Raw genomic sequence first — 20389 nt, 5'->3', positions numbered from 1 at the left:
GAGGTGAGCCTCACTCCCTCCAGTTCTCTGTCTGGGGCACACTTTAGCTTAGTGTTCTGAAAGCTGCAATCTATGGGTCTCATCCTCTTGGTTGATTTGGCCTTGGTGCAGGGGGGGCTGGGTGGTACTGGGTGGCCTGTGGTATACAGGAGGTCAGACCAAATGATTGGGTTCTGCATGCTAACTTTAAAACTGTATGACCTTGAGGCTCATTTTTAGGTCAGAGATGAGCTTGTGTAGAGATGCCCAAATCCATCTCTGACGTGGCACCATATCTCCTATGCAGGGTCTAGATCTGGGCCTCCCTGAAGCAGCAGCTCCAGGGTCTGGGCTGAAGCAGGGCCACGCCTTGGTGGGACAGTAGCAAATTACTTACAGACATGATGGAGCCTGTGCCTCTGGCCCTGGCCAATTGCTTCCCCCCCCCCGCCCCCCAAATCCCTGGTAAGAGAGCTGGGCAGGAATGGAGCAGGGAAAGCCCCCGTGCCTCACCCCTAGTCCCCAGCTGGAGCGCTAGGTGGGCAGGAGACGCCCCAGACCCGGGCCCGGAGGAGCGCGGGCTCCCTGCTGGGGCTGCAGGGGGCGGGAATCTTGGAGCCGTGCGGGGCTGGGTGCAGGGGCAGCGTGGCGGGCTCCGCCTCTGCTGGGGGCAGCGCCTGGCCAGCGCCTTCCCCGGCTCCGGGCGGGCCCGACACGCCCCCGCCGCCTGTAAACTCCGTGGGGGTCATATGACCCACTCCACCACTGTCACGTGACCGGCCTGCGCTGCCGGAGTCCCAGTGCGCCGGGTCCAGGAAACGTTGCCGCGACCTCCTCCGCAGCTCCCATTGGAGGACGTGTAACCATGGAGACCAGACTCCCGCTTACGGCAATGCTATACTCTGATTGGTTAGTCTGTCCGTTCTCTCTGGACTGTGATTGGTAGATTCCCCAACAGAGAGCGAGATCTCTTCTGATTGGCTGGGGGTCCGATTGGTGGTGTGGTTGGTTGTCAGTCAGTGCCCCGGGCCAAGCGAAGATGGCGGCGATGACGGGCCAGGCGCCGCATTAAGGTGAGAGGGGCCAGGAGGGCTCCTCGCGCGGGGCGGGCCCGGGGAGCGCGTCACGCCGGGGCCTTCTGTCCTCGTGCAGAGGCCTCCTGCAGGCTCCGGGCTTGGCGGGCTAGAGCAGTGCATGCCGGGACACGGGGCTGCCCTCCACCGCCCGCTCCCAGAGCGAGGCCGGGCTGGAGCGGTGCATGCTGGGAGGGGCTCCCCCTCCACACACACTAGGGCGGGGCTGCAGCAGTGCATGCTGGGAGGGGGCTGGAGCTTTGCATGCTGGGAGGGGCCTCCCTCCACACACTAGGGCGGGGCTGGAGCAATGCATGCTGGGAGGGGCCTCCCTCCACACACTAGGGCGGGGCTGGAGCAGGCATGCTGGGAGGGGCTGGAGCAATGCATGCTGGGAGGGGCCTCCCTCCACACACTAGGGCGGGGCTGGAGCAATGCATGCTGGGAGGGGCCTCCCTCCACACACTAGGGCGGGGCTGGAGCAATGCATGCTGGGAGGGGCCTCCCTCCACACACTAGGGCGGGGCTGGAGCAATGCATGCTGGGAGGGGCCTCCCTCCACACACTAGGGCGGGGCTGCAGCAGTGCATGCTGGGAGGGGGCTGGAGCTTTGCATGCTGGGAGGGGCCTCCCTCCACACACACTAGGGCGGGGCTGCAGCGGTGCATGCTGGGAGGGGGCTGGAGCAGGCATGCTGGGAGGGGCTCCCCCTCCACACACACTAGGGCGGGGCTGGAGCAGTGCATGCTGGGAGGGGGCTGGAGCAGGCATGCTGGGAGGGGCATCCCACCACACACTAGGGCGGGGCTGGAGCTTTGCATGCTGGGAGGGGGCTGGAGCTTTGCATGCTGGGAGGGGCCTCCACACTAGGGCGGGGGTGGAGCGGTGCATGCTGGTAGGGGGCTACCCCCCTATTATGCACTAGGGTGGGGCTGAAGCAGTGCATGCTGGGAGGGGGCCCCCACTTCTCCACACACACACTAGGGTGGGGCTGGAGCAGCACATGCTGGGAGGTGGGGCTGCCCACCTGCCCCTCTCCTCCACACATACTAGGACAGGACTGGAGTAGTGGGTGCTGGGACTTCTCCCGTCCCTTGGCCCCACCTCACATAGTACAGTTCCCTGGGCTTCATGCCAGAGAAGTTCTGCCCCCTGCAGGCTACACACGTCATCGGGCAAAGTTTGGGCATCACTCTGTTAATCTCTAGTCTTGTGTCTGCCAGTGTTGGGAAGTGCTGCATTTCATTGTCCTGCCATCTAACTACTCACCCTTCTTCCTCCTTCCCAATAGGCCCATCACCATACAGTGCAGTATGAATCTGGCTGAGGCAGTGTGGATGTTGTGATGGTAACCAGGACTCTGGCATTCCCAATGTGGCTGGATCATAGAGAATCACCCAATCATAAAGAGAATCAGGCGGTGAATGCTGTAACAAAAGGGGGAATAGACACCTCATATTAACAATGGCCCTAGTTACCGTGAAGGAACTGCTGAGCTTTGATTGTGGTTCGCTGGTAGCTTATCAATTAGATAAAAACTCTCAGCTGGACTCTATCAGCTTCCAGACCATTCTCATGAGAAACATATTTGTGCATTTTCCTGATGTTATATTCATCCACAGAACCCACAATCCCAGGGGCAAAGCTCTATATATGTTCATGGTGGACAGACCTTTCCTGAAGCTGCAGGGTGAGATGACTAAGGTAATTCATTTTGCTGTCCCAGCTAAAGAATCTGCAGAAAGCCTGGCTCACATGTATAGGACTTTCAAGGCCTTCAACCCTGAGTGGAAGAAAATTAAGACCTTTCTGGTAGATCCACACTTTCGATTGTTGCAGACTCTTTCTGAAGCATTTCCATCTGCAGAGGTGCAACTATCTGTTTTCCATGTATGTAAGCACCTGCAGCAGAAGATTCATCAGATGTCTTTGGAATGCGTCTCAGAGAGACTGATCTTAAATGCCTTGAGGAACACTATGTGTGCAGCCACTGAAAGCAACCTGAGAATGATGCATACAATCCTGAGTGACTTTGTGAAACCAGACTTGCTTCCCCAGCTTCATACTCACTGGCTTCTCAATGACAAGATATGGGCTATGCATAGATGGAGGAATTGGATGGAATGCAATCAGTATTTTAAAGACTTGGAGATCATCACACGGGGCTTAAGCCAGGTCTTCTGCACTGGACTGTCTCTGGAGATCTGCATCACTTCTCTAGCGAAACACTACCAGAAGTGTGTTTCAAAGAGGCCCCCTGACGCTATGTTGTTCTCTGTTAACCCTCTTAGCAGTACCATGTCTACTGAGACAGTTTTTCAGAGCCTGCCAGCTCAGGACTCGCCACCAACCTCTCACAACACCCAAATAGCTCTTCAGAATCAACCAGCTAAGAGTTCTCCACCAGTTTCTCCCAGTCTCACAACAGCTCATCAGAAATGGCCAGATCAGAATTCCCCTCCAAATCCCTTGGTTCTTGTTCCACATCCCCTGCCAGCTTCTCCAAGCCCCCTGCTTCTTCAGAATCAGCTGGCAGCCCCTCAGATCTTCCCTTTTCAAAACCAGCCAGCTCAGTATTCTTCACCAGTTTCTCTCAGTCTCACAGCAGCTCATCAGAAATGGCTAGGTCAGAATTCCCTTCCAAATCCCCTAGTTCTTCAGAATCCCTTGCCTGCCCCTCAGAGTCCTCTGCTTCCTCAGAACCAGCTAGCAAACCCTCAGAGCCCCTTGAATCCTTTATCCCATGAAATTAAACTGGAGATCATCACTGAAGACCCAAAGGGTGACCAAGATGTGGAGTGTAACCAAGAGACTGAAGACTGCATCAGGCAGTCACTGAGAGACATTTGCACAGAGCCTGCAGCCAGACTATGCTTGAACGAGTTTGCAGTGGCACAGAAGTCTGTGCAGCTAATAGGCACTAATGAAGACATAGTCAATATACAGATCCTTGAAGACACCCACAAAGTGAACCAAAGGGGCCTGAAAAGCTGCACTTGCCACTTCAGTCAAGCTTTCCAGCTGCCCTGCAGGCACATCCTGGCTATACTGAACTCTGATAAGAAGATCTTACAGCCGGAGATGCTGAGTGAGCAATGGCAGAAGGAACCTAATCTCTCTCAGGCAGGACAGAATGGCACCGATGGCCTCTTGGAGGTTTTGAAAAGCTCCTGGAATGAGTCCCTGGATAAATCCTTAGCAGTGTCCTTTCTTACAGCGGAGATTAGTCGGCTTCTTAACCAGTGCAGCAGTGAAGAGTTTGATCGGAGGTACAACACCCTCCGAGAATTGGCTGATAGCTGGATTGGACCTTATGTTCAGGTGAAGCTGTAGTTCAGAACTGGAGAACTCTGTGCTTCTGCTCTCAGCCTCTTTGATGTGTGACTCTCCTGCTTTCTGAGCCTTTGGGAAAAGTTAGATGTGAAATACTAGAAAAATGTCTGTTTAAATGTAATTACTCCAGTGGTATGTCTTCCACTTTATTCTCCTTAGAAACTGTATAAATGTGGGCCTTAAATCTGCATCATGATGGTTTCCCCTTTGGCTTCAGATCCTAAATGTCTATTGGGTGAACACTTCCTCTTGCTATGAGATCCAAGGAGGTGGAAGTAGGTAGGAATTCTGTCTCTGGCCCAACCAACAGGAAACCCAGCTGGGAATGGAATGGGGGAGGAGAGTGATAACCTGGGACTAACTTGTCTGACCCACAGTTCGTGCATTCAGACCCTCATGGGATCCTTTTGCTATCTGTTGTTTCAGCTGGTTCATGTGGTTTAGTCCCAGGATATGTATCTGTTTTGGTTAGACTGGTAGGTGTGTGTATCTGAGCCAGCCTGTGGTTCCCTTCCCTTTCCTGTCATGGTGACGTGGGGCTTCCCACTAGTCTGGTAGAACAGGATTTGCTCATGTGAAGTCAGACCTTTGTTTTGAAACCACATCTTTTGTTTTTCTCTTCTCACTTCGGTGCCTCTAATTATTTAACTGAACCTGCTTGTTAAGGAGCCGCAAACCCTAGAGGGTAGCAACCCATGCTACCAGGGAGCTGCTGTCTGCAGCCTCTGCTAGGAGCACTGGAGTGGTTTGGCTGGTTATGTCAGCTCTTAATTCCACATAAACTTGCCCTCTCCTCAACAGGCTTGTGTCACTGACATGGGAGGAGGGAACAAATCAATGTTACCATAAATATGTAAAAAGCAACAAAGAGTCCTGTGGCACCTTTTAGACTAACAGACGTATTGCAGCATGAGCTTTCGTGGGTGAATACCCACTTCATCAGACGCACGAAGCTTATGCTCCAATACATCTGTTAGTCTATAAGGTGCCACAGGACTCTTTGCTGCTTTTACAGATCCAGAGTAACATGGCTACCCCCTGATCCATAAATCTGAAATTAGAGTTACTGTAAGACAAACAGCGAAGTGGAGAAATCAGAGATTTAAATGTACTGTAGCGGGACAAGGGGGGCATGCAGAGGACAGAGCAGTCTCAGTCCTAGCCAGTAAAAGCTGCTGCACGACATGAGGATATTTGGATGGGTTGGTACACGGTCCCTCTCTAGCACCTTCAGGCAAGAAGACCCTGGGGGCAGGGAGATGTAGATATAATTTTCTGTACCAATCAACAGGGAGTGGTGAGGGAATAGGACAGAAGGTGCTATTTAGGTCAGTAATTTGTTCCACCCTAGCTCAGCCTGGTTTATTCATGTCATGTCAAATTGTTTGTGGGGGTGTTTTGGCTCAATGGTTCATTTACAGTTTTGTTAACATCAGAATCAACACTCCATTCACAGGAACAGAACTACTGTATGGTCAGAAATTTCCTTTTGAGCTAGAGTTCTGTAATATAAACTCCTTTATGTAAATATAGCATCAAATATTTTCCTGGAAGCCTTTTGCTTTGAATTGTGAATTTCTCCTTGGCTTTACTTCTCAAAGTGTGCTATGGAAGGGGGCTGGAAGCTTCTGTCTACTGGTCTCTTCCTCTGTCTGTCTTTCTTCCAGAACTGTGCATCCCCTGTCCTTTTTGGAGTTATCTCCCCCTGTATACCTTGCTCTAGATTCTCTGTCATGAAGTTCTGTGCAGCTCTGAGCAGATCCTCCTCTTTAATCCCTGGCACAGGCACTGTGGGGATGCCAGCTATCATCATGGCAAGAGTGAGGATGCAGATGTCTGGAGGAGGGTTCTGCACTGACTGTTGACCTCTGTTCTTACTGAATTTTATGGGCATAAGAAAAGCAGCTCTGGGAGGAAATCCACCGGTAGCCAGTGGGAAGTCTCCCCCTGGGCTGCCCAGCTCACCAATGTGCTGCCCATTCCTTTGCTGGGTTGGAGGATATCCTTTCACAGAGATACATGAATAGATGCCAGAGAGGCCACATGGCTGCTTCTCTCTGACCCGTTCGGGTGCATAATCCCATATAGAGATCTCATCCCGTTTATGCTGTGGAAACTTTCTAGAATACCTTCCACAATAGTGTCCACTATAAGGCTCCCACCTTACGTCCCTGTATCCTGATCTGCTACTGAGAGGGAACCTTGGACTCTGCTGGGCACTACTACAAGGCTGCTTTAGTGTCTTCTGCTGATACACAAGGGTTGCTTCTACATGTGAAGGAGCTGCAATTTCCTGTGTTTTCCTTCTGAGCACTTCTGGAACCAGAAGCCCAGCAAGAAGAGATGTCTCCCCAGACTGATAAACACTTAGTAGATTGCTCTTTGCCACTTGGAGCTGTCTGCTGGCATCTGTGAGGGGGAAGGAAAAGATAAAATGTAGGAGCAGACTGAATATTAATAGCAAATTGTGCTTCTGCCAATCCTCAGCAGGTGAGCTCCAGGGCTAAGGCAGGTCTCTGCATAAACTGCCTTTCAACCACTGAAACCAAGGGACCATGCTTTCAGAGGGGTCTTGCTATGCTCTCTGATTGAGCACATTAACTTCTGTGGTGTGCTCCAGCACTGGGCATTGCAAATCTGAGGCCTAGTTTTGAAAATGTTGTCCTGCATGTTCCTAGATAGGTGCCTGAAGAGCAAGAAATCAGTTTGTGGCAGAATTGATTTACAATATACGTAGTTTGTACCAGGGTTTCCGCTGCATTCATACCACATGGCTGTCCATTACATCCTCCTTTCCACGTGCAGCACTGGAAATAAGTCACCTCTATTTTTGAGTAAACATCTTTCCTAAGAGAAATTACACCAGTGGAATGAGACCTGGGCTGTAATTTTCATTCCACTTGCTGGGCTCAGGAGAACGCTCCTCCTGCATCCCACTCCACCCTGTGAGCTGGATGCCGCATGGGTTAATGATGGGACATTGCACTGGCAGCTGCATTCCAATCCCAGCTCTTCTGTACTTTTTCTTAGTGAGCTAGGGCCCGATTTTCAAAGAGAGACTGGCTTTGTGTGTGCAAACACCTGCCCAGCCATTGGTGGGATTGACAGATATAGTCTGCGAAGAACTGATCCTCACATGATGCTGGCTCTCTTTGTTTCCGGCTGAAAGAAAGGAGTCCAGGCTTGAGGCCTTTAGCCTTTCTTCTCAGCGCCCTCTCTGTAGCGTGGTGAGAGTCAGTTAACATTTGACCATTGCTTTGAACATGGAGAGCCAGCTGTTAATTCTAAGGGGTATGAGGCAGGCTTTCCTGCGGAATTTAATAAGGAAGATCCTGCAGACTTGGATGTTGCTGCCCTATTATGGGACAGAGTGATGCTGACCCAGCAAGAGACATTTCTACAGTCATCTGTAAAAATGGACCAGCTAAGCTACAGCTAGGTTAGGGGTGGGGAAGGGTGGTGGAATCACCTCCCATCCAGATTGGGATGGCAGATTAGAGCTCAGTGACGGGGAGCTCCAACACGGTTAATATGCAGGGCAGATAGGACTGTACTATTATAACTGTTCCTGGACCATGGAAAGGTCTTGCGCAGAGCAGGGATTGCTGAGATAATTATGATATAGTCATGTCCTGTTTTACGTGCCACCTCAGGATGGCATTTTATTTGGGTCTCCGTATGAAGTGTGGATTGTGATGTAATGAGCCCTTAATCCTAAATCTCCTATTTGATGGGTAAATTTGCCATGCAGCAAACAGATATTTGAGTCCCCTTCCAATCACTTTCTGGTTTCTGTACAAAATGCTTCCATATTGGAAGGAAAAACAGTTACCTTGGATGGAAGTTAAAAAACCTGAAGAAGCTTTTTCCTTCACAAAATAAGACATTACCAGTGTAGAAATCAGGCTGGTGCCTCTTCTCCCCATGATGTACCAGCACTGACCTCTCCCCATTCTAGAACCAGCATCACAGGCCCTGACCTTACCTCACACTGGAACCAGCAAGTCACTGACCTCCCTCCCTGCTTATGCCACAATTCTAACTCTGTCCGTCCCCACTAAGATCCCATGATCCTCCAAACCAGGGAACTATCCCTCTGCTTCATCTATTCCATTTCTAATAGCGCTGAGTCCCTCTGTGCCTGGAAGCAGCAGCCATGGCTCCACATTTACCTGGATTGTCACGTCAGAACCTTCTTGTGCAGGATGCTGATGGGAAATGAACATCCCCCAACCCCTTTGGTTAGGGCAAGTTTATCATCACTGAATTATATAACTCTGAAGTAACTGACAGCAATTGACACAACCTCAGGGGGATATTCCGTGCTACCCTCTCCCCATTGCTATATGGAGGAGTCTGAGACTAGGCCATGCCTGTCAGTACTCCTAACAATTTGCTTCTGTTTTGAAGCGCTTTATTATCCTCTCATTTCTATAACAACAATCTGCACATGCACCAATCCCTCCGTGTCCTTTTGTGTGCAGGGAATCCCCCCCCACACTGCTACCATTCCTTCCCTTCTGCTATGGACTGTCTGTGCTGTAAGGCTCTGCCATTCCAGTGGTCTCTGTGCCATTTTATGGCACTGCAGACTTCCATGGCACAATGTATGTCAGGATGGGTGTAACTGCTGAGGTTATGGTCAGCTGCTGTGAAGTGGGAGGACCACCTCTGCTCCTGGGGCTCCTTGGGTGAAGATGGAAGAGCAGTTCTGGAAGCATGGACCCCTTACTGGAAGGCCATTCTTGGTCACTCACGGGCTGCACGTTTGAAGGGCCTGCCTGCTGAGAGAGATCTTGCCATCTCATTCATATTTGCAGAAGTTCTTCAAGAGTGGAGGCAGGTCCAGCCCATCGATGGCCAATCGGTGGACAATGTGCTTCTGGATGACCAGTCGACAGAGGGTCTGCAAGGAAGGGACTGAAAGAGGAAGGAAAGGAAGAAGCTGAGCTTGCTGCTGTGAGGCAACCTTAGGAGGCAGGTGGCTCTGTCACAGAAGAGCCACTGGGACAGTGGCTCCTGGAAGGCAGTTTGGTCTGGGACAGCAGCAGATTAATCTGCTTCAAGGACACCATTAATTCAGCCTCACAAAGATCTGCCTGCTGATTACGCTGGGGCAAGGCTCTCCTGCTTTCCTTGGGAGAGCTACTGCTCAGAAGCACAACACGAGAGTGAAGGATGGAAGCACTTACTTTTCTATCCTCCCAGTAAAGGCTAGGAGAGCAGTTTATGTGCCTGTGCTGGTGCATTTTCATGATGGATTTTGAAAAGGCCCTATTAATTCATCTAAATGCTGCGTGAACTTCTGATCCCCAGCAAACCTTTCTATCTCTTCCTGTCCCTGAGTTAGCAAACACAGCAGGATTGAATGTTGGATCCCTCTGAGCTCTGGCTGGGGTTTCCCAGAGAGACTGGTTTCACAACAGTGTTACGATTAACTGGTTAGAGCTGGTTTAGTCAGTGAGTTCTCTGTTCCCTCGCAACAGTGCTCCTGCTGGGCCTCAGGCTCTGATCGTACCCCCCACATAGTCCCATCGGATTTCCTGTAAGGCTCTCAACACTCAACAGAAAAAATAAAATCTACAGTGTGCTTCTAGACATTTTCTTTCTTAATTCTTTGAGTTATTTGGTGCTGGTAAAAGTCACCAGAGAATCCTGGAGAGTGAATTCACTATCCACAGGACAGCCCAGGCAGCAGCAGGGCCTGCTCATGCCACGTTATCCTGCTACAGTGCCCCACCCCTAACTATCTCTCTGGGAGCGATGGAGAGTTCAAAGGCTGGAATGATCTGGCCATTATGTCAGCCCTGTGGTTAAGAACCAGTAGGCTGTCATTAATCTGAACTCTTGCTCAATGTCTCTGTGTAAAATGGCTGCCTTAAGTGCTGGTCCCTTCTAGGAATTTGAGGCGCAGTCTGAGGCAGAGATATAAGTAGAGCAGTACTGAGCCCAAACATGTTACCACGGTTCAGAGAACGTGCCTGACCTTGGGAGTATTTTCAGATAGTTTGTTTACCTCAACTTGGAGGCACTGGGCTCTCGGGTTGTTATGACCAGGGGACTAGGTAAGAAGTGTCCCTGTTGCTATCTGCAGCAATATCTTCCTCCCCATGTCCACTTGCCCTGAATCTCCCTTGTGACCCACAAGCATCAGGGCGGCAACTTGTTCTTTCTATGTTTACTCTGCAAACGGTCTCCTGGCCAATAAACAGTGGCAGTAAAACTTCTCTTTATATGCTAAGAAAGCTTTGCAGAAATAGAAATAACTTAAGCCTTAAGTGAAAGAAGAGCCAGAGTCTGCCTCCTGCATCAGTTCCAGCCATCTTACGAAGCCCTAGTGAACATCCTGAGGCAACCTGCCTGGTACTGCAACTGCCCCCACAGCTTCCAGCCTAGAGGGCTGATGGGGAAAAAGATATTGATTCACATTCTGAGCAGGACACAGGCCCTCCACAAAAGGTGTGGTCCAGTCCGGGAATAACATGAGAGGCTGCTTGCTACCAAAGTCACTCATTAGAGCATTGAGGTCCTGTTAGATCAAAGTAGGTTTAATGATTGATAATTGCACATGCAAATACATGAGTCAGGTTCAAAATATCATCCTAGGACTGAAAAGCCTGCACAGCAGAGCATATCTTATTTCCCTGTGTTTGGACATTCACAGAACTAATTCAAAACAACTAGCAGAGAAACCACTGGATTTTAGCCTTGGTGCCAAAATAATCTGAACTTTAAGCCAGTGAAACAAGGGAAGGCTTCCCCTACATCGATAAGTCACTCTTCTGTCTGGTCCATATTTACAGTTGTTCTTTGGTTTTATTGTAGTGGTGTACACGTGGCCTCACATCTAGAATCCAGGTATCAGCCAATAAGCACTGGTCCATTACAACAAATGTGGCATCTTAGCCAGCATAGCAATTCTTATGTTACTAGCCATTAACATCTGTCAGGAGTTCTTCCACAGCCCCTTGTCTCACTTAGTACATGGCCTCTCTAAGGTAGCCAATGAGGTGGTTAGTTAGCAATGGTGGATTTTGTGACATGTCCACCTGTCCCATCAGGAGTTTGACTAACACACCAAATTGATTTCACACCTCATCCACTGGACAGCTGTGCGATGGAAATAATTTTACCGCTACTGAAGTGAGCTGGATGGTCCCATACCTACTATCCCTGTCTATGAACATCTTCACCAGAGGCCATAACACAGGAGTGCCTGGATGTTCTGCAGCACATAAATGGCAACACAGTTTCTGCTCCTTGCACCCAAACCTCAGCCCAGAACTGCCTCTCCAAGCTGATCCCAACTTGGAAATGTCACAAAAATGAGAGTAGTCAGGAGCTCAGAAACTATAGGTGGGCAGGGCAGGGAGGCAGAAACCGTGGAGATCAGGACACAGAGGTGAGAGCCTCAGGAGTGTAGAGAAAAGAGGCAGGAAGGCTGGAAGGTCAGAGAAATGAGTGTTGGGGAATCTGAGCTAAGTCTAATTTTCAGGGCTGAAGCTGCATCCAGCAGGAAATGAGTGCTTTCTCCTGTCTAATCTGTCAGTCTTGTGCTCAGCACCAGGGTATCTGAGTTTGTGCCCCTTGAGACTGTGACATTTAATCTTACTGGATTTAAGTAGTTTTTTGGAGCCCCACCCCACTCTGATCTTCCTGAGCTCTGATCCAGCCAAAGGGGGCCTGTCCAGGATGGCTCTACAGGGAGGGGAGGAAACACAGATACCTACAGCCATATTCCACTTGGATGACACGGACACTCTTGGTTGAAGCAAAGACATCGATCACTGCATAGAGTGGGCGGGAGGCAGGGAGGCTCCTGGCACTCGGTCCCATGTCTTCTCCATTGATGATGATGTGCATGTCTGCCATCCCGTCAGACCGGATGGCATACAGCACCCCAATCCTGCTCCTCCGGGCTGTCGGGGGCAGCACATTTGTCTTGTACAAGTCATCCAGCATGTGGCTGTACTGGCTGGGCCTGCTCCGTCCCACCAGCTTGTCTCGGGGAATCCTGACTTGTTCTATGAGCAGGTAGGGTTCTGAGAGGAAGCCTTGGACCCGAGCGTCCGAGCCATCTGGAGTAACACGGTTGTGATGCCTGGTGATGGCAAAAACCCAGGTGTCCCCCATACTGACCAGGTCTGGGAGCGAATACTCTGGCACCACATCCAGGTTTCTTGGGTCATGTGCTGTTAGCCCCACCCGCAAGTGGCCACACCAGCCCAGCTCTTTCTCCTCAATCTCCACTAGGAAGATCTGTCCAGGCTCCAGGGGCTCCTGGCTGAAACATAGCCCGTTGGCAAAGCTCTCCACCCTGGTGGCCTGAGTGTGCGAGGGGTCAATGCGGATGTTGGTGCCATGGACGTGGTGGAATCGGGTGGGTGGGTGGCAGGCAGCAGCCATCTCTGTGGCATTCACAGAGAGCACAGGGTTTGTGGCTATTTTTAAGCAGGCCAGTCAGGCTCAAGCACCTGGCTCTGTACAGCTGGTGTGGGGAGAGTGGTGACATTTGTACACTCCTAATAGGGAAAGCGGAGCCCCCCTGAAGCTCTCACGGTCCTAGTGCCACTAAGCCGCTGCCGAGAGCCTGGAGCCGAAGCTGGAGAAATGAACCAGCTCCCCTCACTCATGGGCTGTGGGGGGCAGAGCTCTGCAGCCAGCATGGGACTTAAACCCTTCCCTGCAGGGCACCGCCCCTCCTGCAGCCGGCCCCAGGCCAGCGCCTGATTCCTCCGCCAGGCGGCGCTGCGACCGCAGGGCCTGGCGCGCCGGGCGGAAGCCGGAATTGAGGGCGGGGACTGGGAGCCGCTGGGCTCTGATTGCCTCTATTCGGAGTTTGCCCCGCCCCTCCACGATCAGCTGCTCCCAGCGTCACGTGACCGCCCGGGTTCATATAACGGGAATCACGTGCTATGTTCCCTAGTCAAGGGGAGTCTGCCGCCGCCGCCGGGAGGTGAGAGCCGGGCCGGGCTGGGCTGGCCGGGGGGGCGGAGCTGGGCCAGGGTCGGGCTGGGGGAGCGGGGCTGGGGCCAGGGCCGGGCCGGGCCGGGCGAGCGGGGCTGGGGGAGCGGAGCGGAGCGGGGTGGGGGCCAGGGCCGGGCCGGGGGAGCGGGGCTGGGGGAGCGGGGCCTGGGCGGGGCTGGGCTTCCCTTCCCCCCGGATCACTCTTGTCTCTCCTCCCGCAGATGGGGCCCGTCCTGCTCTGCGCGCTGCTGCTGGCCGGCCCCCCGCGTCGCGGCTGCGCCCTCCGCCGACGAGTGACCTACCTGCCGGGGTCTGGCCAAGCAGCCCTCCTTCCGGCAGTTCTCGGCTACCTCCGCATCGCCCCCACAAGCGTCTGCACTACTGGTAGGGGTGGGGCGAGGAGCCCCCGCTCCCCCGCCTGGGTTGGGGCTCGGGTCGTGGGGTACCCTGGCCATAGCAGCGATACTCCACTGAGGGTGGCTCTTTCCAGCTGGTGATCCTAAAACACTGCTAGATTTAACTGTTCACTAACCAGGCTGTGTGTGCTATGTTAACCTGGGGGAGGCTAGCCCTCCCCCATTTCCTACTAGAGCCCAGAGCCCCCCCACCCTGGCTGCTGGGGAGGGGGAACTGCCTGAGTGCTGGGCCACTGGGGGTAAGAGCAGGAAGTAGGAGGAAGCTTTTGGGTGGAGCGTGGGCAGGACCTGATCTGTGATACCTGCTGCCTGCGGTGGTTAGCCAGTTGTAGTTGATAAAATGTTGTCAGTCATTTTGCTGTGAGAATTAGATCTATACACAAAATACTTCCATGTCCTACTGTTTCAATATGGGTTGAAAGTGCTATAGTAAATGCAGCAATGAATTCCCACATCCCTGACTCTTTGGGGTAATGTTGATGGCTAATTTGACTCCTGAACCACTGAGGTCTGAGTATCACTGGGTCTCCAGGTTTACAGAGGCTCAGAGCAACCCTGAGAGCAGCCCTCTGGTGTTGTGGCTGAACGGGGGACCTGGCTGCAGCTCCATGTCTGGCTTATTGACAGAGCATGGCCCCTTCATGGTAAGACACCACCATCCCTCTCCTTGGCCTGAGCCACCCTAAGTCCCCACCCCCATCCATGCCTTGCCCTGGTTTGCTGGGAACAATGTCCCTCCAAGGTTTGGCGGTGACTGGGCTGGAACTGCAGGGAGGGGGAGCCTTACTGTCTCCTGAACCTAGTGCCTAGGTTCAGGGATGGTTCTGCTGCACCCTCAGGCTGGTCAGCCTGTCCCCCTTGGAGGAAGCATCTCCTGCACTGGCTCTTCTGTTACAGTAACAGCGGCTTCTCCTTTATCAGATCCAGCCGGATGGGACCACCCTGCAGTACAATGACTATTCCTGGAATAAGGTATGGACTCACTTCCTGAAAGGGCTGATCTTCCGCCTGCCATTGGAATGGCCTGTCCTGTGCACCTGGCAACAGCTGTGCTGGGGTGGAGGCCAAGGAGGGTGCTGGGCCTTAGTGCTGCCCCCCCCCCCCCCCCCCCCCGCATATAAGCCCTGCCTTCATTTTTCCCATAGAAATGGAGCCTCTGGCAGGCTTCTCCCTTATTTACTTCCATTTTGCCTCCTAGGCTTTGTCTAGACTAGGACGTAAAGTTGTGGTGGTAGAGAGTTAACCAGCATATTCTAGCCAACATCAGAAACAAGTGAGACAGGTTTTAACCTGACCACGTTAGCAGGTGCTACAGTAGACCGCTGCCTCGTCCTGATTCGGAGTCGAGCTAGTACCATGATCTGGCACCCTTCAGGGGGCCTCAGAGTGGAGAGTCCTTGGCTGTTACCTGTTCTCCTTGAGTGATCTGTGGCGTCTCTGCAGATTGCCAACATGCTGTACCTGGAGTCCCCAGCAGGTGTTGGCTTCTCCTACTCTGATAACAAAGACTATGCCACTAATGACAGCCAGGTGAGTGAGATTCTGGGCTCCTGGCAGTGACACCTGTCTCCCTTACTGCCCATCTCCTGCAGCATGGAGTTGGTTCCAGAGCTGGGGTGCCTGCAGCGCAGCCTGCCTCAGCCTCCCCTCTGATTGTAGGTGGCCCGTGATAACTACTTGGCGCTGAAGGAGTTCTTCCGCCTCTTTCCGGAGTACAGCAAGAACGAGTTCTTCCTTACCGGGGAGAGCTATGCTGGCGTTTACCTACCCACGAGCTGGCTGAGTGGGTGATGCAGGACTCCAGCATCAACATGAAGGTAAGGGACATGCAGGCTCTGACCGCCTTCCCTGGAGCATATGGTGAGGAGAGGGGGCAGCCATGTGACTCCTACTAGCCCCAGGTTCTTCCTGCTGCTGGCCCATTGTAACATGGGCCACTCCTTGAGCTGATGAGGCGGGGGGGATGGACACCACGTGGCCTCAGTGGAGATGCCCCCCCAGCAGAGGGAAGAGTGTGGCAAGAGGATAGCTCTCTGCATATGGCTTTGCATCATACTATGTCCATACTGGGGGGTATTAAAACTGTGCTCTGGGCTATCCCTCTCCAGGGTGGGGTTTGTGGAGACCCCTTCCCAGGCCAGCTTGCCCCCTTCCTCTCCCAAAGCAAGTGCTTCCTGCTCAGCAGGTGCCTTGGTCCCTGCTCTGTCCTGGTGTGGGGAATGCACAGCAAGTTTGTGACTCCTGCACCCTGTGTTCTAGGGACTTGCTGTGGGAAATGGCCTCCTCCTCCTATGAGATCAATGACAACTCCCTGGTTTACTTTGCCTATTACCACGGCCTCCTGGGAACCAGGTAAGAATGTGCAGGTACTGGAGCTGTGGGCTGTTGAGTTGCTGCTAGAGGGTGCTGGCCTCCAGCACTCAGGATTGTGGACTGGGACTCAGGATCAGAATGCAGATGGGGCATCGGTGGCCAGTCTCTGCTCTGGCCCAGCCTCCCTGGCCAGGGTTGCTGCCGCTTGAAGCTTGGCTACCCCAGCACAGCTAGGTACCAGCAGCCAGTTCCTTGCTGTTGGGGGGCTGAAGCCTGTTCCAAGGAAAGGGATTTGCTATGATGAAAGGATTGGAGGACTGGCCCATGCCCCCCAGGACTGTGCTTGCTGGCTGTGAATGGGAGTTCCATTCTGTTCTACTTGGGGGGGGCTCCTCCTGTCCTCCCCTCTGCAGTGTCTGAGCACTGTCCGGGCACCATCTGTCACATGGGGCTGCTTCTTCCCCTCCCCAGGGGGAGGGTTGTGTGCAGTGGAAGGGTTTTCAAGTTTGATTTCTTACTGGCAATGCTCTTATACTGGAGAAAGCTGGTTGGAGCAGCATGACTGGCACGTTGGCGCAGGAGGTGTGGGAGGTTGGGGTGGTCTTTTGTCCCACAGTCTAGAGCCGTTCCTGAGCCAGCTCCGTCACCTGCTTTTCCCTGATCGTGGACAGCTCCATTGTGCTGAGGAGTAGTTTATCCTTCATGATTGTCAGCCCAGAGCCTTAGGTTTGTAGGTGTTCTGGCATGCAGGCCGTGAGTGCTTTGAAGATAGGACTCTCCTTGCTGTCCTGTGGGAGTAAGGATGGGGTGATGCCCAGGAGCCTGTGTAGCAGAGAAGTGTGCAGTTGCTTGGTAGTCACTGGAGTTTCCTATGGGCTGGTGCTCTTCATGTCCTGGCCTATTGCATTGCTGTTTCCTGCACTCACAAGGGTCTCTGCTCCAGGCTGTGGACAGATCTGCAGGCTTCTGCTGCTCCCAGGGACAATGCAACTCCATAAAAACCCCAACCTGAACTGCACACTCAGGGTGAGTATTGGCCAGGCCCAGGAGTGCTGGGGAGGCCCTGGAGTACCACACTGCCTGCAGTAGCAGTACTGTCATTCCCTAGGGCAGAGCAGAGTCTGCCTGATCCCTGCACCCTGTGTTGGGTTCTGCACGGCAGCAAGGTCCTTTCCCTGGCTGTTTCAATGGGTGTGGCGCCATGAGGGATTGGATCCAAAGGCAGGGTTTAAAGGGGCAGGCGGCTGAGCAGATGGGGCCATGGCAGCTCCTGAATCAGTCCAGTGCCCTGCAGACCATGATAGTACGTTGAGCTGTGAGTTGCTGTAATGCCTGCTGGATTCAACCCACATGGCTTGTTGCAGATGCAAGAGATGATCCAGATCGTGGAGGAGGTCAGGCCTGAACCTCTACAATCTCTATGCCCCATGTCCTGGCGGTGTCCCTGGAAGCTACAGGTAGGAACAGCTGGCTCCAGCCCCTCTCCAGGTGGCTGACTTGAGTCTGGAGATCAGCACTGCTCCAAAGTCCTGTGGCCCAGTAGCAGCTGGGAGAGAGGTCCTTGCTGGCCCATCTTTGCGGGGCCCTGGATGAGTATCCCTCCAGAAAGGGGCTTTGGGTTTGGAGTTTCCTGGCTGCTATCTGGGGCTCTGTTCTTCCTCAACAGGATCCGAGGCCAGTGCCTGAGTCTAATACTCTGCCCTAGAAAGGGGAAGCTGAGTAAATGAGGGTTAGGGGTGGAAGTGCTCAGGCCTGGTTCTCAGGCTGCTCTTGCTCTGCTGCAGGTATGATCAGGACCAGCTCATCAGCCATGACCTGGGCATCTCCGTCATCCACCAGCCCCTGAAATACGCCTGGAGGCAGGTAAGTTGTCAGGGCTTCTGCTCCCTGGAGGTGGGGAACAGGCACCTGCCTGCCCTGACTCAGAGGGAAGCCCGTGTCCTGCTGGCTAAGCTGCTGAGACTGCAGGAGCAGGCAGTGTCTCTAAAGCCTCTGGTTGGGCCCTGACTCTGGCCAGCCTGCAGTGCTGCCCATGGTCAGCCTGGGCAGAGGTGATTAATTCCTGCTGCATTGGTGCAGAGGGTGAGGAACTGGGTCTCTGCCCCATGGCGCAGCTTCTCTCCTCCTTCTCATAACGTCTTCCTCTCCCAGAACCTGCTCCAGATGCCAGCAGCCAGAAAGGGGGTTCGCCTAGAACCCCCTTGCACCAACTCCACACCTCCACCACCTACCGAACACCCTGAAGTGAGGCAGGCGCTGCACATCTCTCCCGAGGCACCTGAGTGGCACATATGCAGGTGGGCGGAGGTTTTCTGGCTTGGAGAGGACATGGACTCCTGGCCAGGACTGGGTGAGTCTCTGCTGGCATAACTCTACCTGTTCCTTCACAGTTCGGAGGTGAACCACAACTACAAGCGGCAGTACATGACTGTGAACGACCAGTACCTGAAGCTCTTGGCACCATGTGAGTTTGGGGGATCCCAGACCCTAGCCTGGCCCCTTTGGGAGAAGTGATCCATGAGGCAGGGCACCTCACGAGCCTCAGCTACCCTGTGTCTGTGACACATTCAGCTCTGCAGTCAGCTGCTGAGCCCTCCCTGCCCTTGGTTGCCAGCTGCTCTGAGCAGATCCCGAGATGAGGTTGCAGAGTCTGCTGCTCCTCCAGCCCAGGTGACACCCTTTGCTCTTGGCAGAAATACCGGATCCTGGTGTACAATGGTGACATCGACATGGCCTGCAACTTCCTGGGGGATGAGTGGTTCGTGGACTCCCTGAACCAGAAGGTAAGCAGGGGGAGGGGGACTTGCTGGGCGTGAGGTGCTGATGGGGCACACCAGCCCTGGGACTGCTGCATTGACAGCATCAGGGTAAAGATGTGGCCAAAGAGCAGTACTGCTGGGAGGAGTGTCCAGGGACTGGCCTGCCCCACCCAGAACTGTGATCAGGTGACACAAGGGGCTGGGTGGGCACAGAGCCAGTTCTAAGGGTGTTGGGCTCTGGTTCCAGGTGCAAGTGGCCCGCAGGCCCTGGCTGTACAACGATGGTGACTGAAGACCAGATTGGGGGCTTTGTGAAGGAATTCACCACATTGCCTTCCTCACCATCAAGGTAACCAGCCCTGGGCTGCTGGCAATGTGTTCATAGCAGCACCTGGGGCCTGATCTGCCTTATGCATTTCCCCAACTGGCAATGAAGGGGCAGGGCACTGTCATCTTCATGCTGGGGTGGGATTCAGCACCTCCTCTGCTTTGGCCTGAGGCCACACTGTCCCCTAGAGCTGGCCTGGGAGGGGAGGCCTGGAGCTGGTGAGCCTAGCCTCTAGGACCTAGTGTCCTTCATTCCTGCAGGCAGGAGGGAGCTGGGCCAATTGCAGAGAGTTGGGATCTCTTGGGGCAGGGGCAGAGGTTGAGAATTGCTGGCCTACCTAGTGAGGCTGCTTGGATGCTCCTTCCAGCCCTGCATGGTTCACCTTGACCTGGTGCCTTTAACTGTCTTCTGCAGGGAGCCGGCCATATGGTGCCCACAGACCAACCACAAGCTGCCTTCACCATGTTCAGCCGCTTCATTCAACAGCAGCCTTACTGACAGCCTGGCAGAGGGGGGCCTGCACTGCTGCCTGAGGTGGCTTCTCTCCCCTCCCAGGCCATGGTCCAGTTCCTGGCAGGACCAGGGCCTCTCACTGCTCAGCACCTGCAGCAGATACAGGTTTTCCACTGCTGAGGCAAAGCCTCTGGCTGCTGGCACAGGCTAGTGGGTGTCCTCCTGCTCCCTAGCTCCTCTAGCTGGAGAAAACTGACCTGCCCTTCACCTTGCAGGAGGCCCTTGCCTGTAGGCTGTGCACTGCAGGGGTAGGGGCTAGGGCTGAGTGGCTGGGAGGCTGCTGTCTTTCCCAGCAGGGCTAGTTTCACCCTTCAGAGCTCCTGCTGTGGCCTTTCCCTCCTGGGGCTCTGCTGCCTCCTACCCTGGTCCCTGGAGCTGCCCTCTTTCCTTGGGGGTGGAACAACACCCATCCCCTGGCCTTGTTCTGCTCCTAGGCCTCACACCCCATCATCCTGTACTTGCAGGAGGCCTTGCTGTAGCCCACAGCCCCTGGTGCTGTGTCTCAGGTAGACTCTGGGAAAGTTCTCATGTGTCCTGATAAAGGTGGTGTGAAATGAAGACAGTCCCAGCCCTGCCCCCCACTCATTCCCTGGGGCATGGGCTGCTCCCTGGGCCTTGCAATAAAATGTCACAGCTCAACCTGGATCCGTGTGCCTGTTGCACATTTTTCCCCCAGCTCACGATGCCAGGGCTGGGACCCAGGGGGTT

At 53.7% G+C, this 20389-nt stretch overlaps 4 protein-coding genes across 4 annotated transcripts; 2 read left to right on the top strand and 2 right to left on the bottom strand.

The window, feature by feature from the left end:
- The first annotated feature begins 772 nt into the window (after nucleotides 1-772).
- ZSWIM1 (zinc finger SWIM-type containing 1) lies at nucleotides 773-6256 on the top strand. The gene is made up of 3 exons (XM_030532832.1): nucleotides 773-1052; nucleotides 2344-4373; nucleotides 6171-6256. The coding sequence occupies exons 2-3, from the start codon at nucleotides 2517-2519 to the stop codon at nucleotides 6207-6209; spliced, it is 1896 nt and encodes a 631-aa protein (XP_030388692.1). The 5' UTR covers nucleotides 773-1052; nucleotides 2344-2516; the 3' UTR covers nucleotides 6210-6256.
- SPATA25 (spermatogenesis associated 25) lies at nucleotides 5360-8364 on the bottom strand. Its single transcript, XM_030532837.1, has 2 exons — nucleotides 8218-8364; nucleotides 5360-6794 (listed from the first exon to the last, which is right to left on the bottom strand). Exons 1-2 carry the CDS (start codon nucleotides 8336-8338, stop codon nucleotides 5974-5976), a joined length of 942 nt encoding a protein of 313 aa, XP_030388697.1. The 5' UTR covers nucleotides 8339-8364; the 3' UTR covers nucleotides 5360-5973.
- Nucleotides 8018-13088, bottom strand: NEURL2 (neuralized E3 ubiquitin protein ligase 2). Its single transcript, XM_030532834.1, is given in 3 exon segments — nucleotides 8018-9305; nucleotides 12116-12821; nucleotides 12823-13088. Coding segments are annotated over 3 exon segments (897 nt in total). The 5' UTR covers nucleotides 12898-13088; the 3' UTR covers nucleotides 8018-9189.
- Nucleotides 13089-13573: 485 nt separating this feature from the next.
- On the top strand, nucleotides 13574-20326 carry CTSA (cathepsin A). Its single transcript, XM_030532836.1, is given in 23 exon segments — nucleotides 13574-13609; nucleotides 13611-13708; nucleotides 13710-13736; nucleotides 14301-14412; nucleotides 14690-14740; nucleotides 15212-15298; nucleotides 15428-15541; nucleotides 15544-15585; nucleotides 16028-16051; nucleotides 16053-16120; nucleotides 17025-17041; nucleotides 17044-17070; nucleotides 17073-17107; nucleotides 17446-17475; nucleotides 17477-17538; nucleotides 17866-17944; nucleotides 18233-18378; nucleotides 18472-18571; nucleotides 18775-18864; nucleotides 19088-19126; nucleotides 19128-19164; nucleotides 19167-19189; nucleotides 19583-20326. Coding segments are annotated over 23 exon segments (1428 nt in total). The 3' UTR covers nucleotides 19667-20326.
- The last annotated feature ends 63 nt before the right edge of the window (nucleotides 20327-20389 follow it).

Source organism: Gopherus evgoodei, chromosome 14 (genome assembly GCF_007399415.2).
Source record: "Gopherus evgoodei ecotype Sinaloan lineage chromosome 14, rGopEvg1_v1.p, whole genome shotgun sequence".
In the NCBI taxonomy this organism is placed as follows: Eukaryota; Metazoa; Chordata; order Testudines; family Testudinidae; genus Gopherus; species Gopherus evgoodei.
The sequence above is the reverse complement of the archived record's forward strand: the minus strand, read 5'-3'. Positions and strand labels throughout refer to the sequence as shown.

Bases quoted from the DNA above. Each gene is read 5' to 3' on its own strand.
- ZSWIM1 (XM_030532832.1), top strand. From the start codon at position 2,517: ATGGCCCTAGTTACCGTGAAGGAACTGCTGAGCTTTGATTGTGGTTCG. The intron at 4,374-6,170 runs GTGAAGCTGTAG...TCCCTGGCACAG, and splicing joins GGATTGGACCTTATGTTCAG to GCACTGTGGGGATGCCAGCT.
- SPATA25 (XM_030532837.1), bottom strand. From the start codon at position 8,338: ATGGGGAGAGGTCAGTGCTGGTACATCATGGGGAGAAGAGGCACCAGC. The intron at 6,795-8,217 runs GTAACTGTTTTT...TCCCCCTCACAG, and splicing joins TTTTTTAACTTCCATCCAAG to ATGCCAGCAGACAGCTCCAA.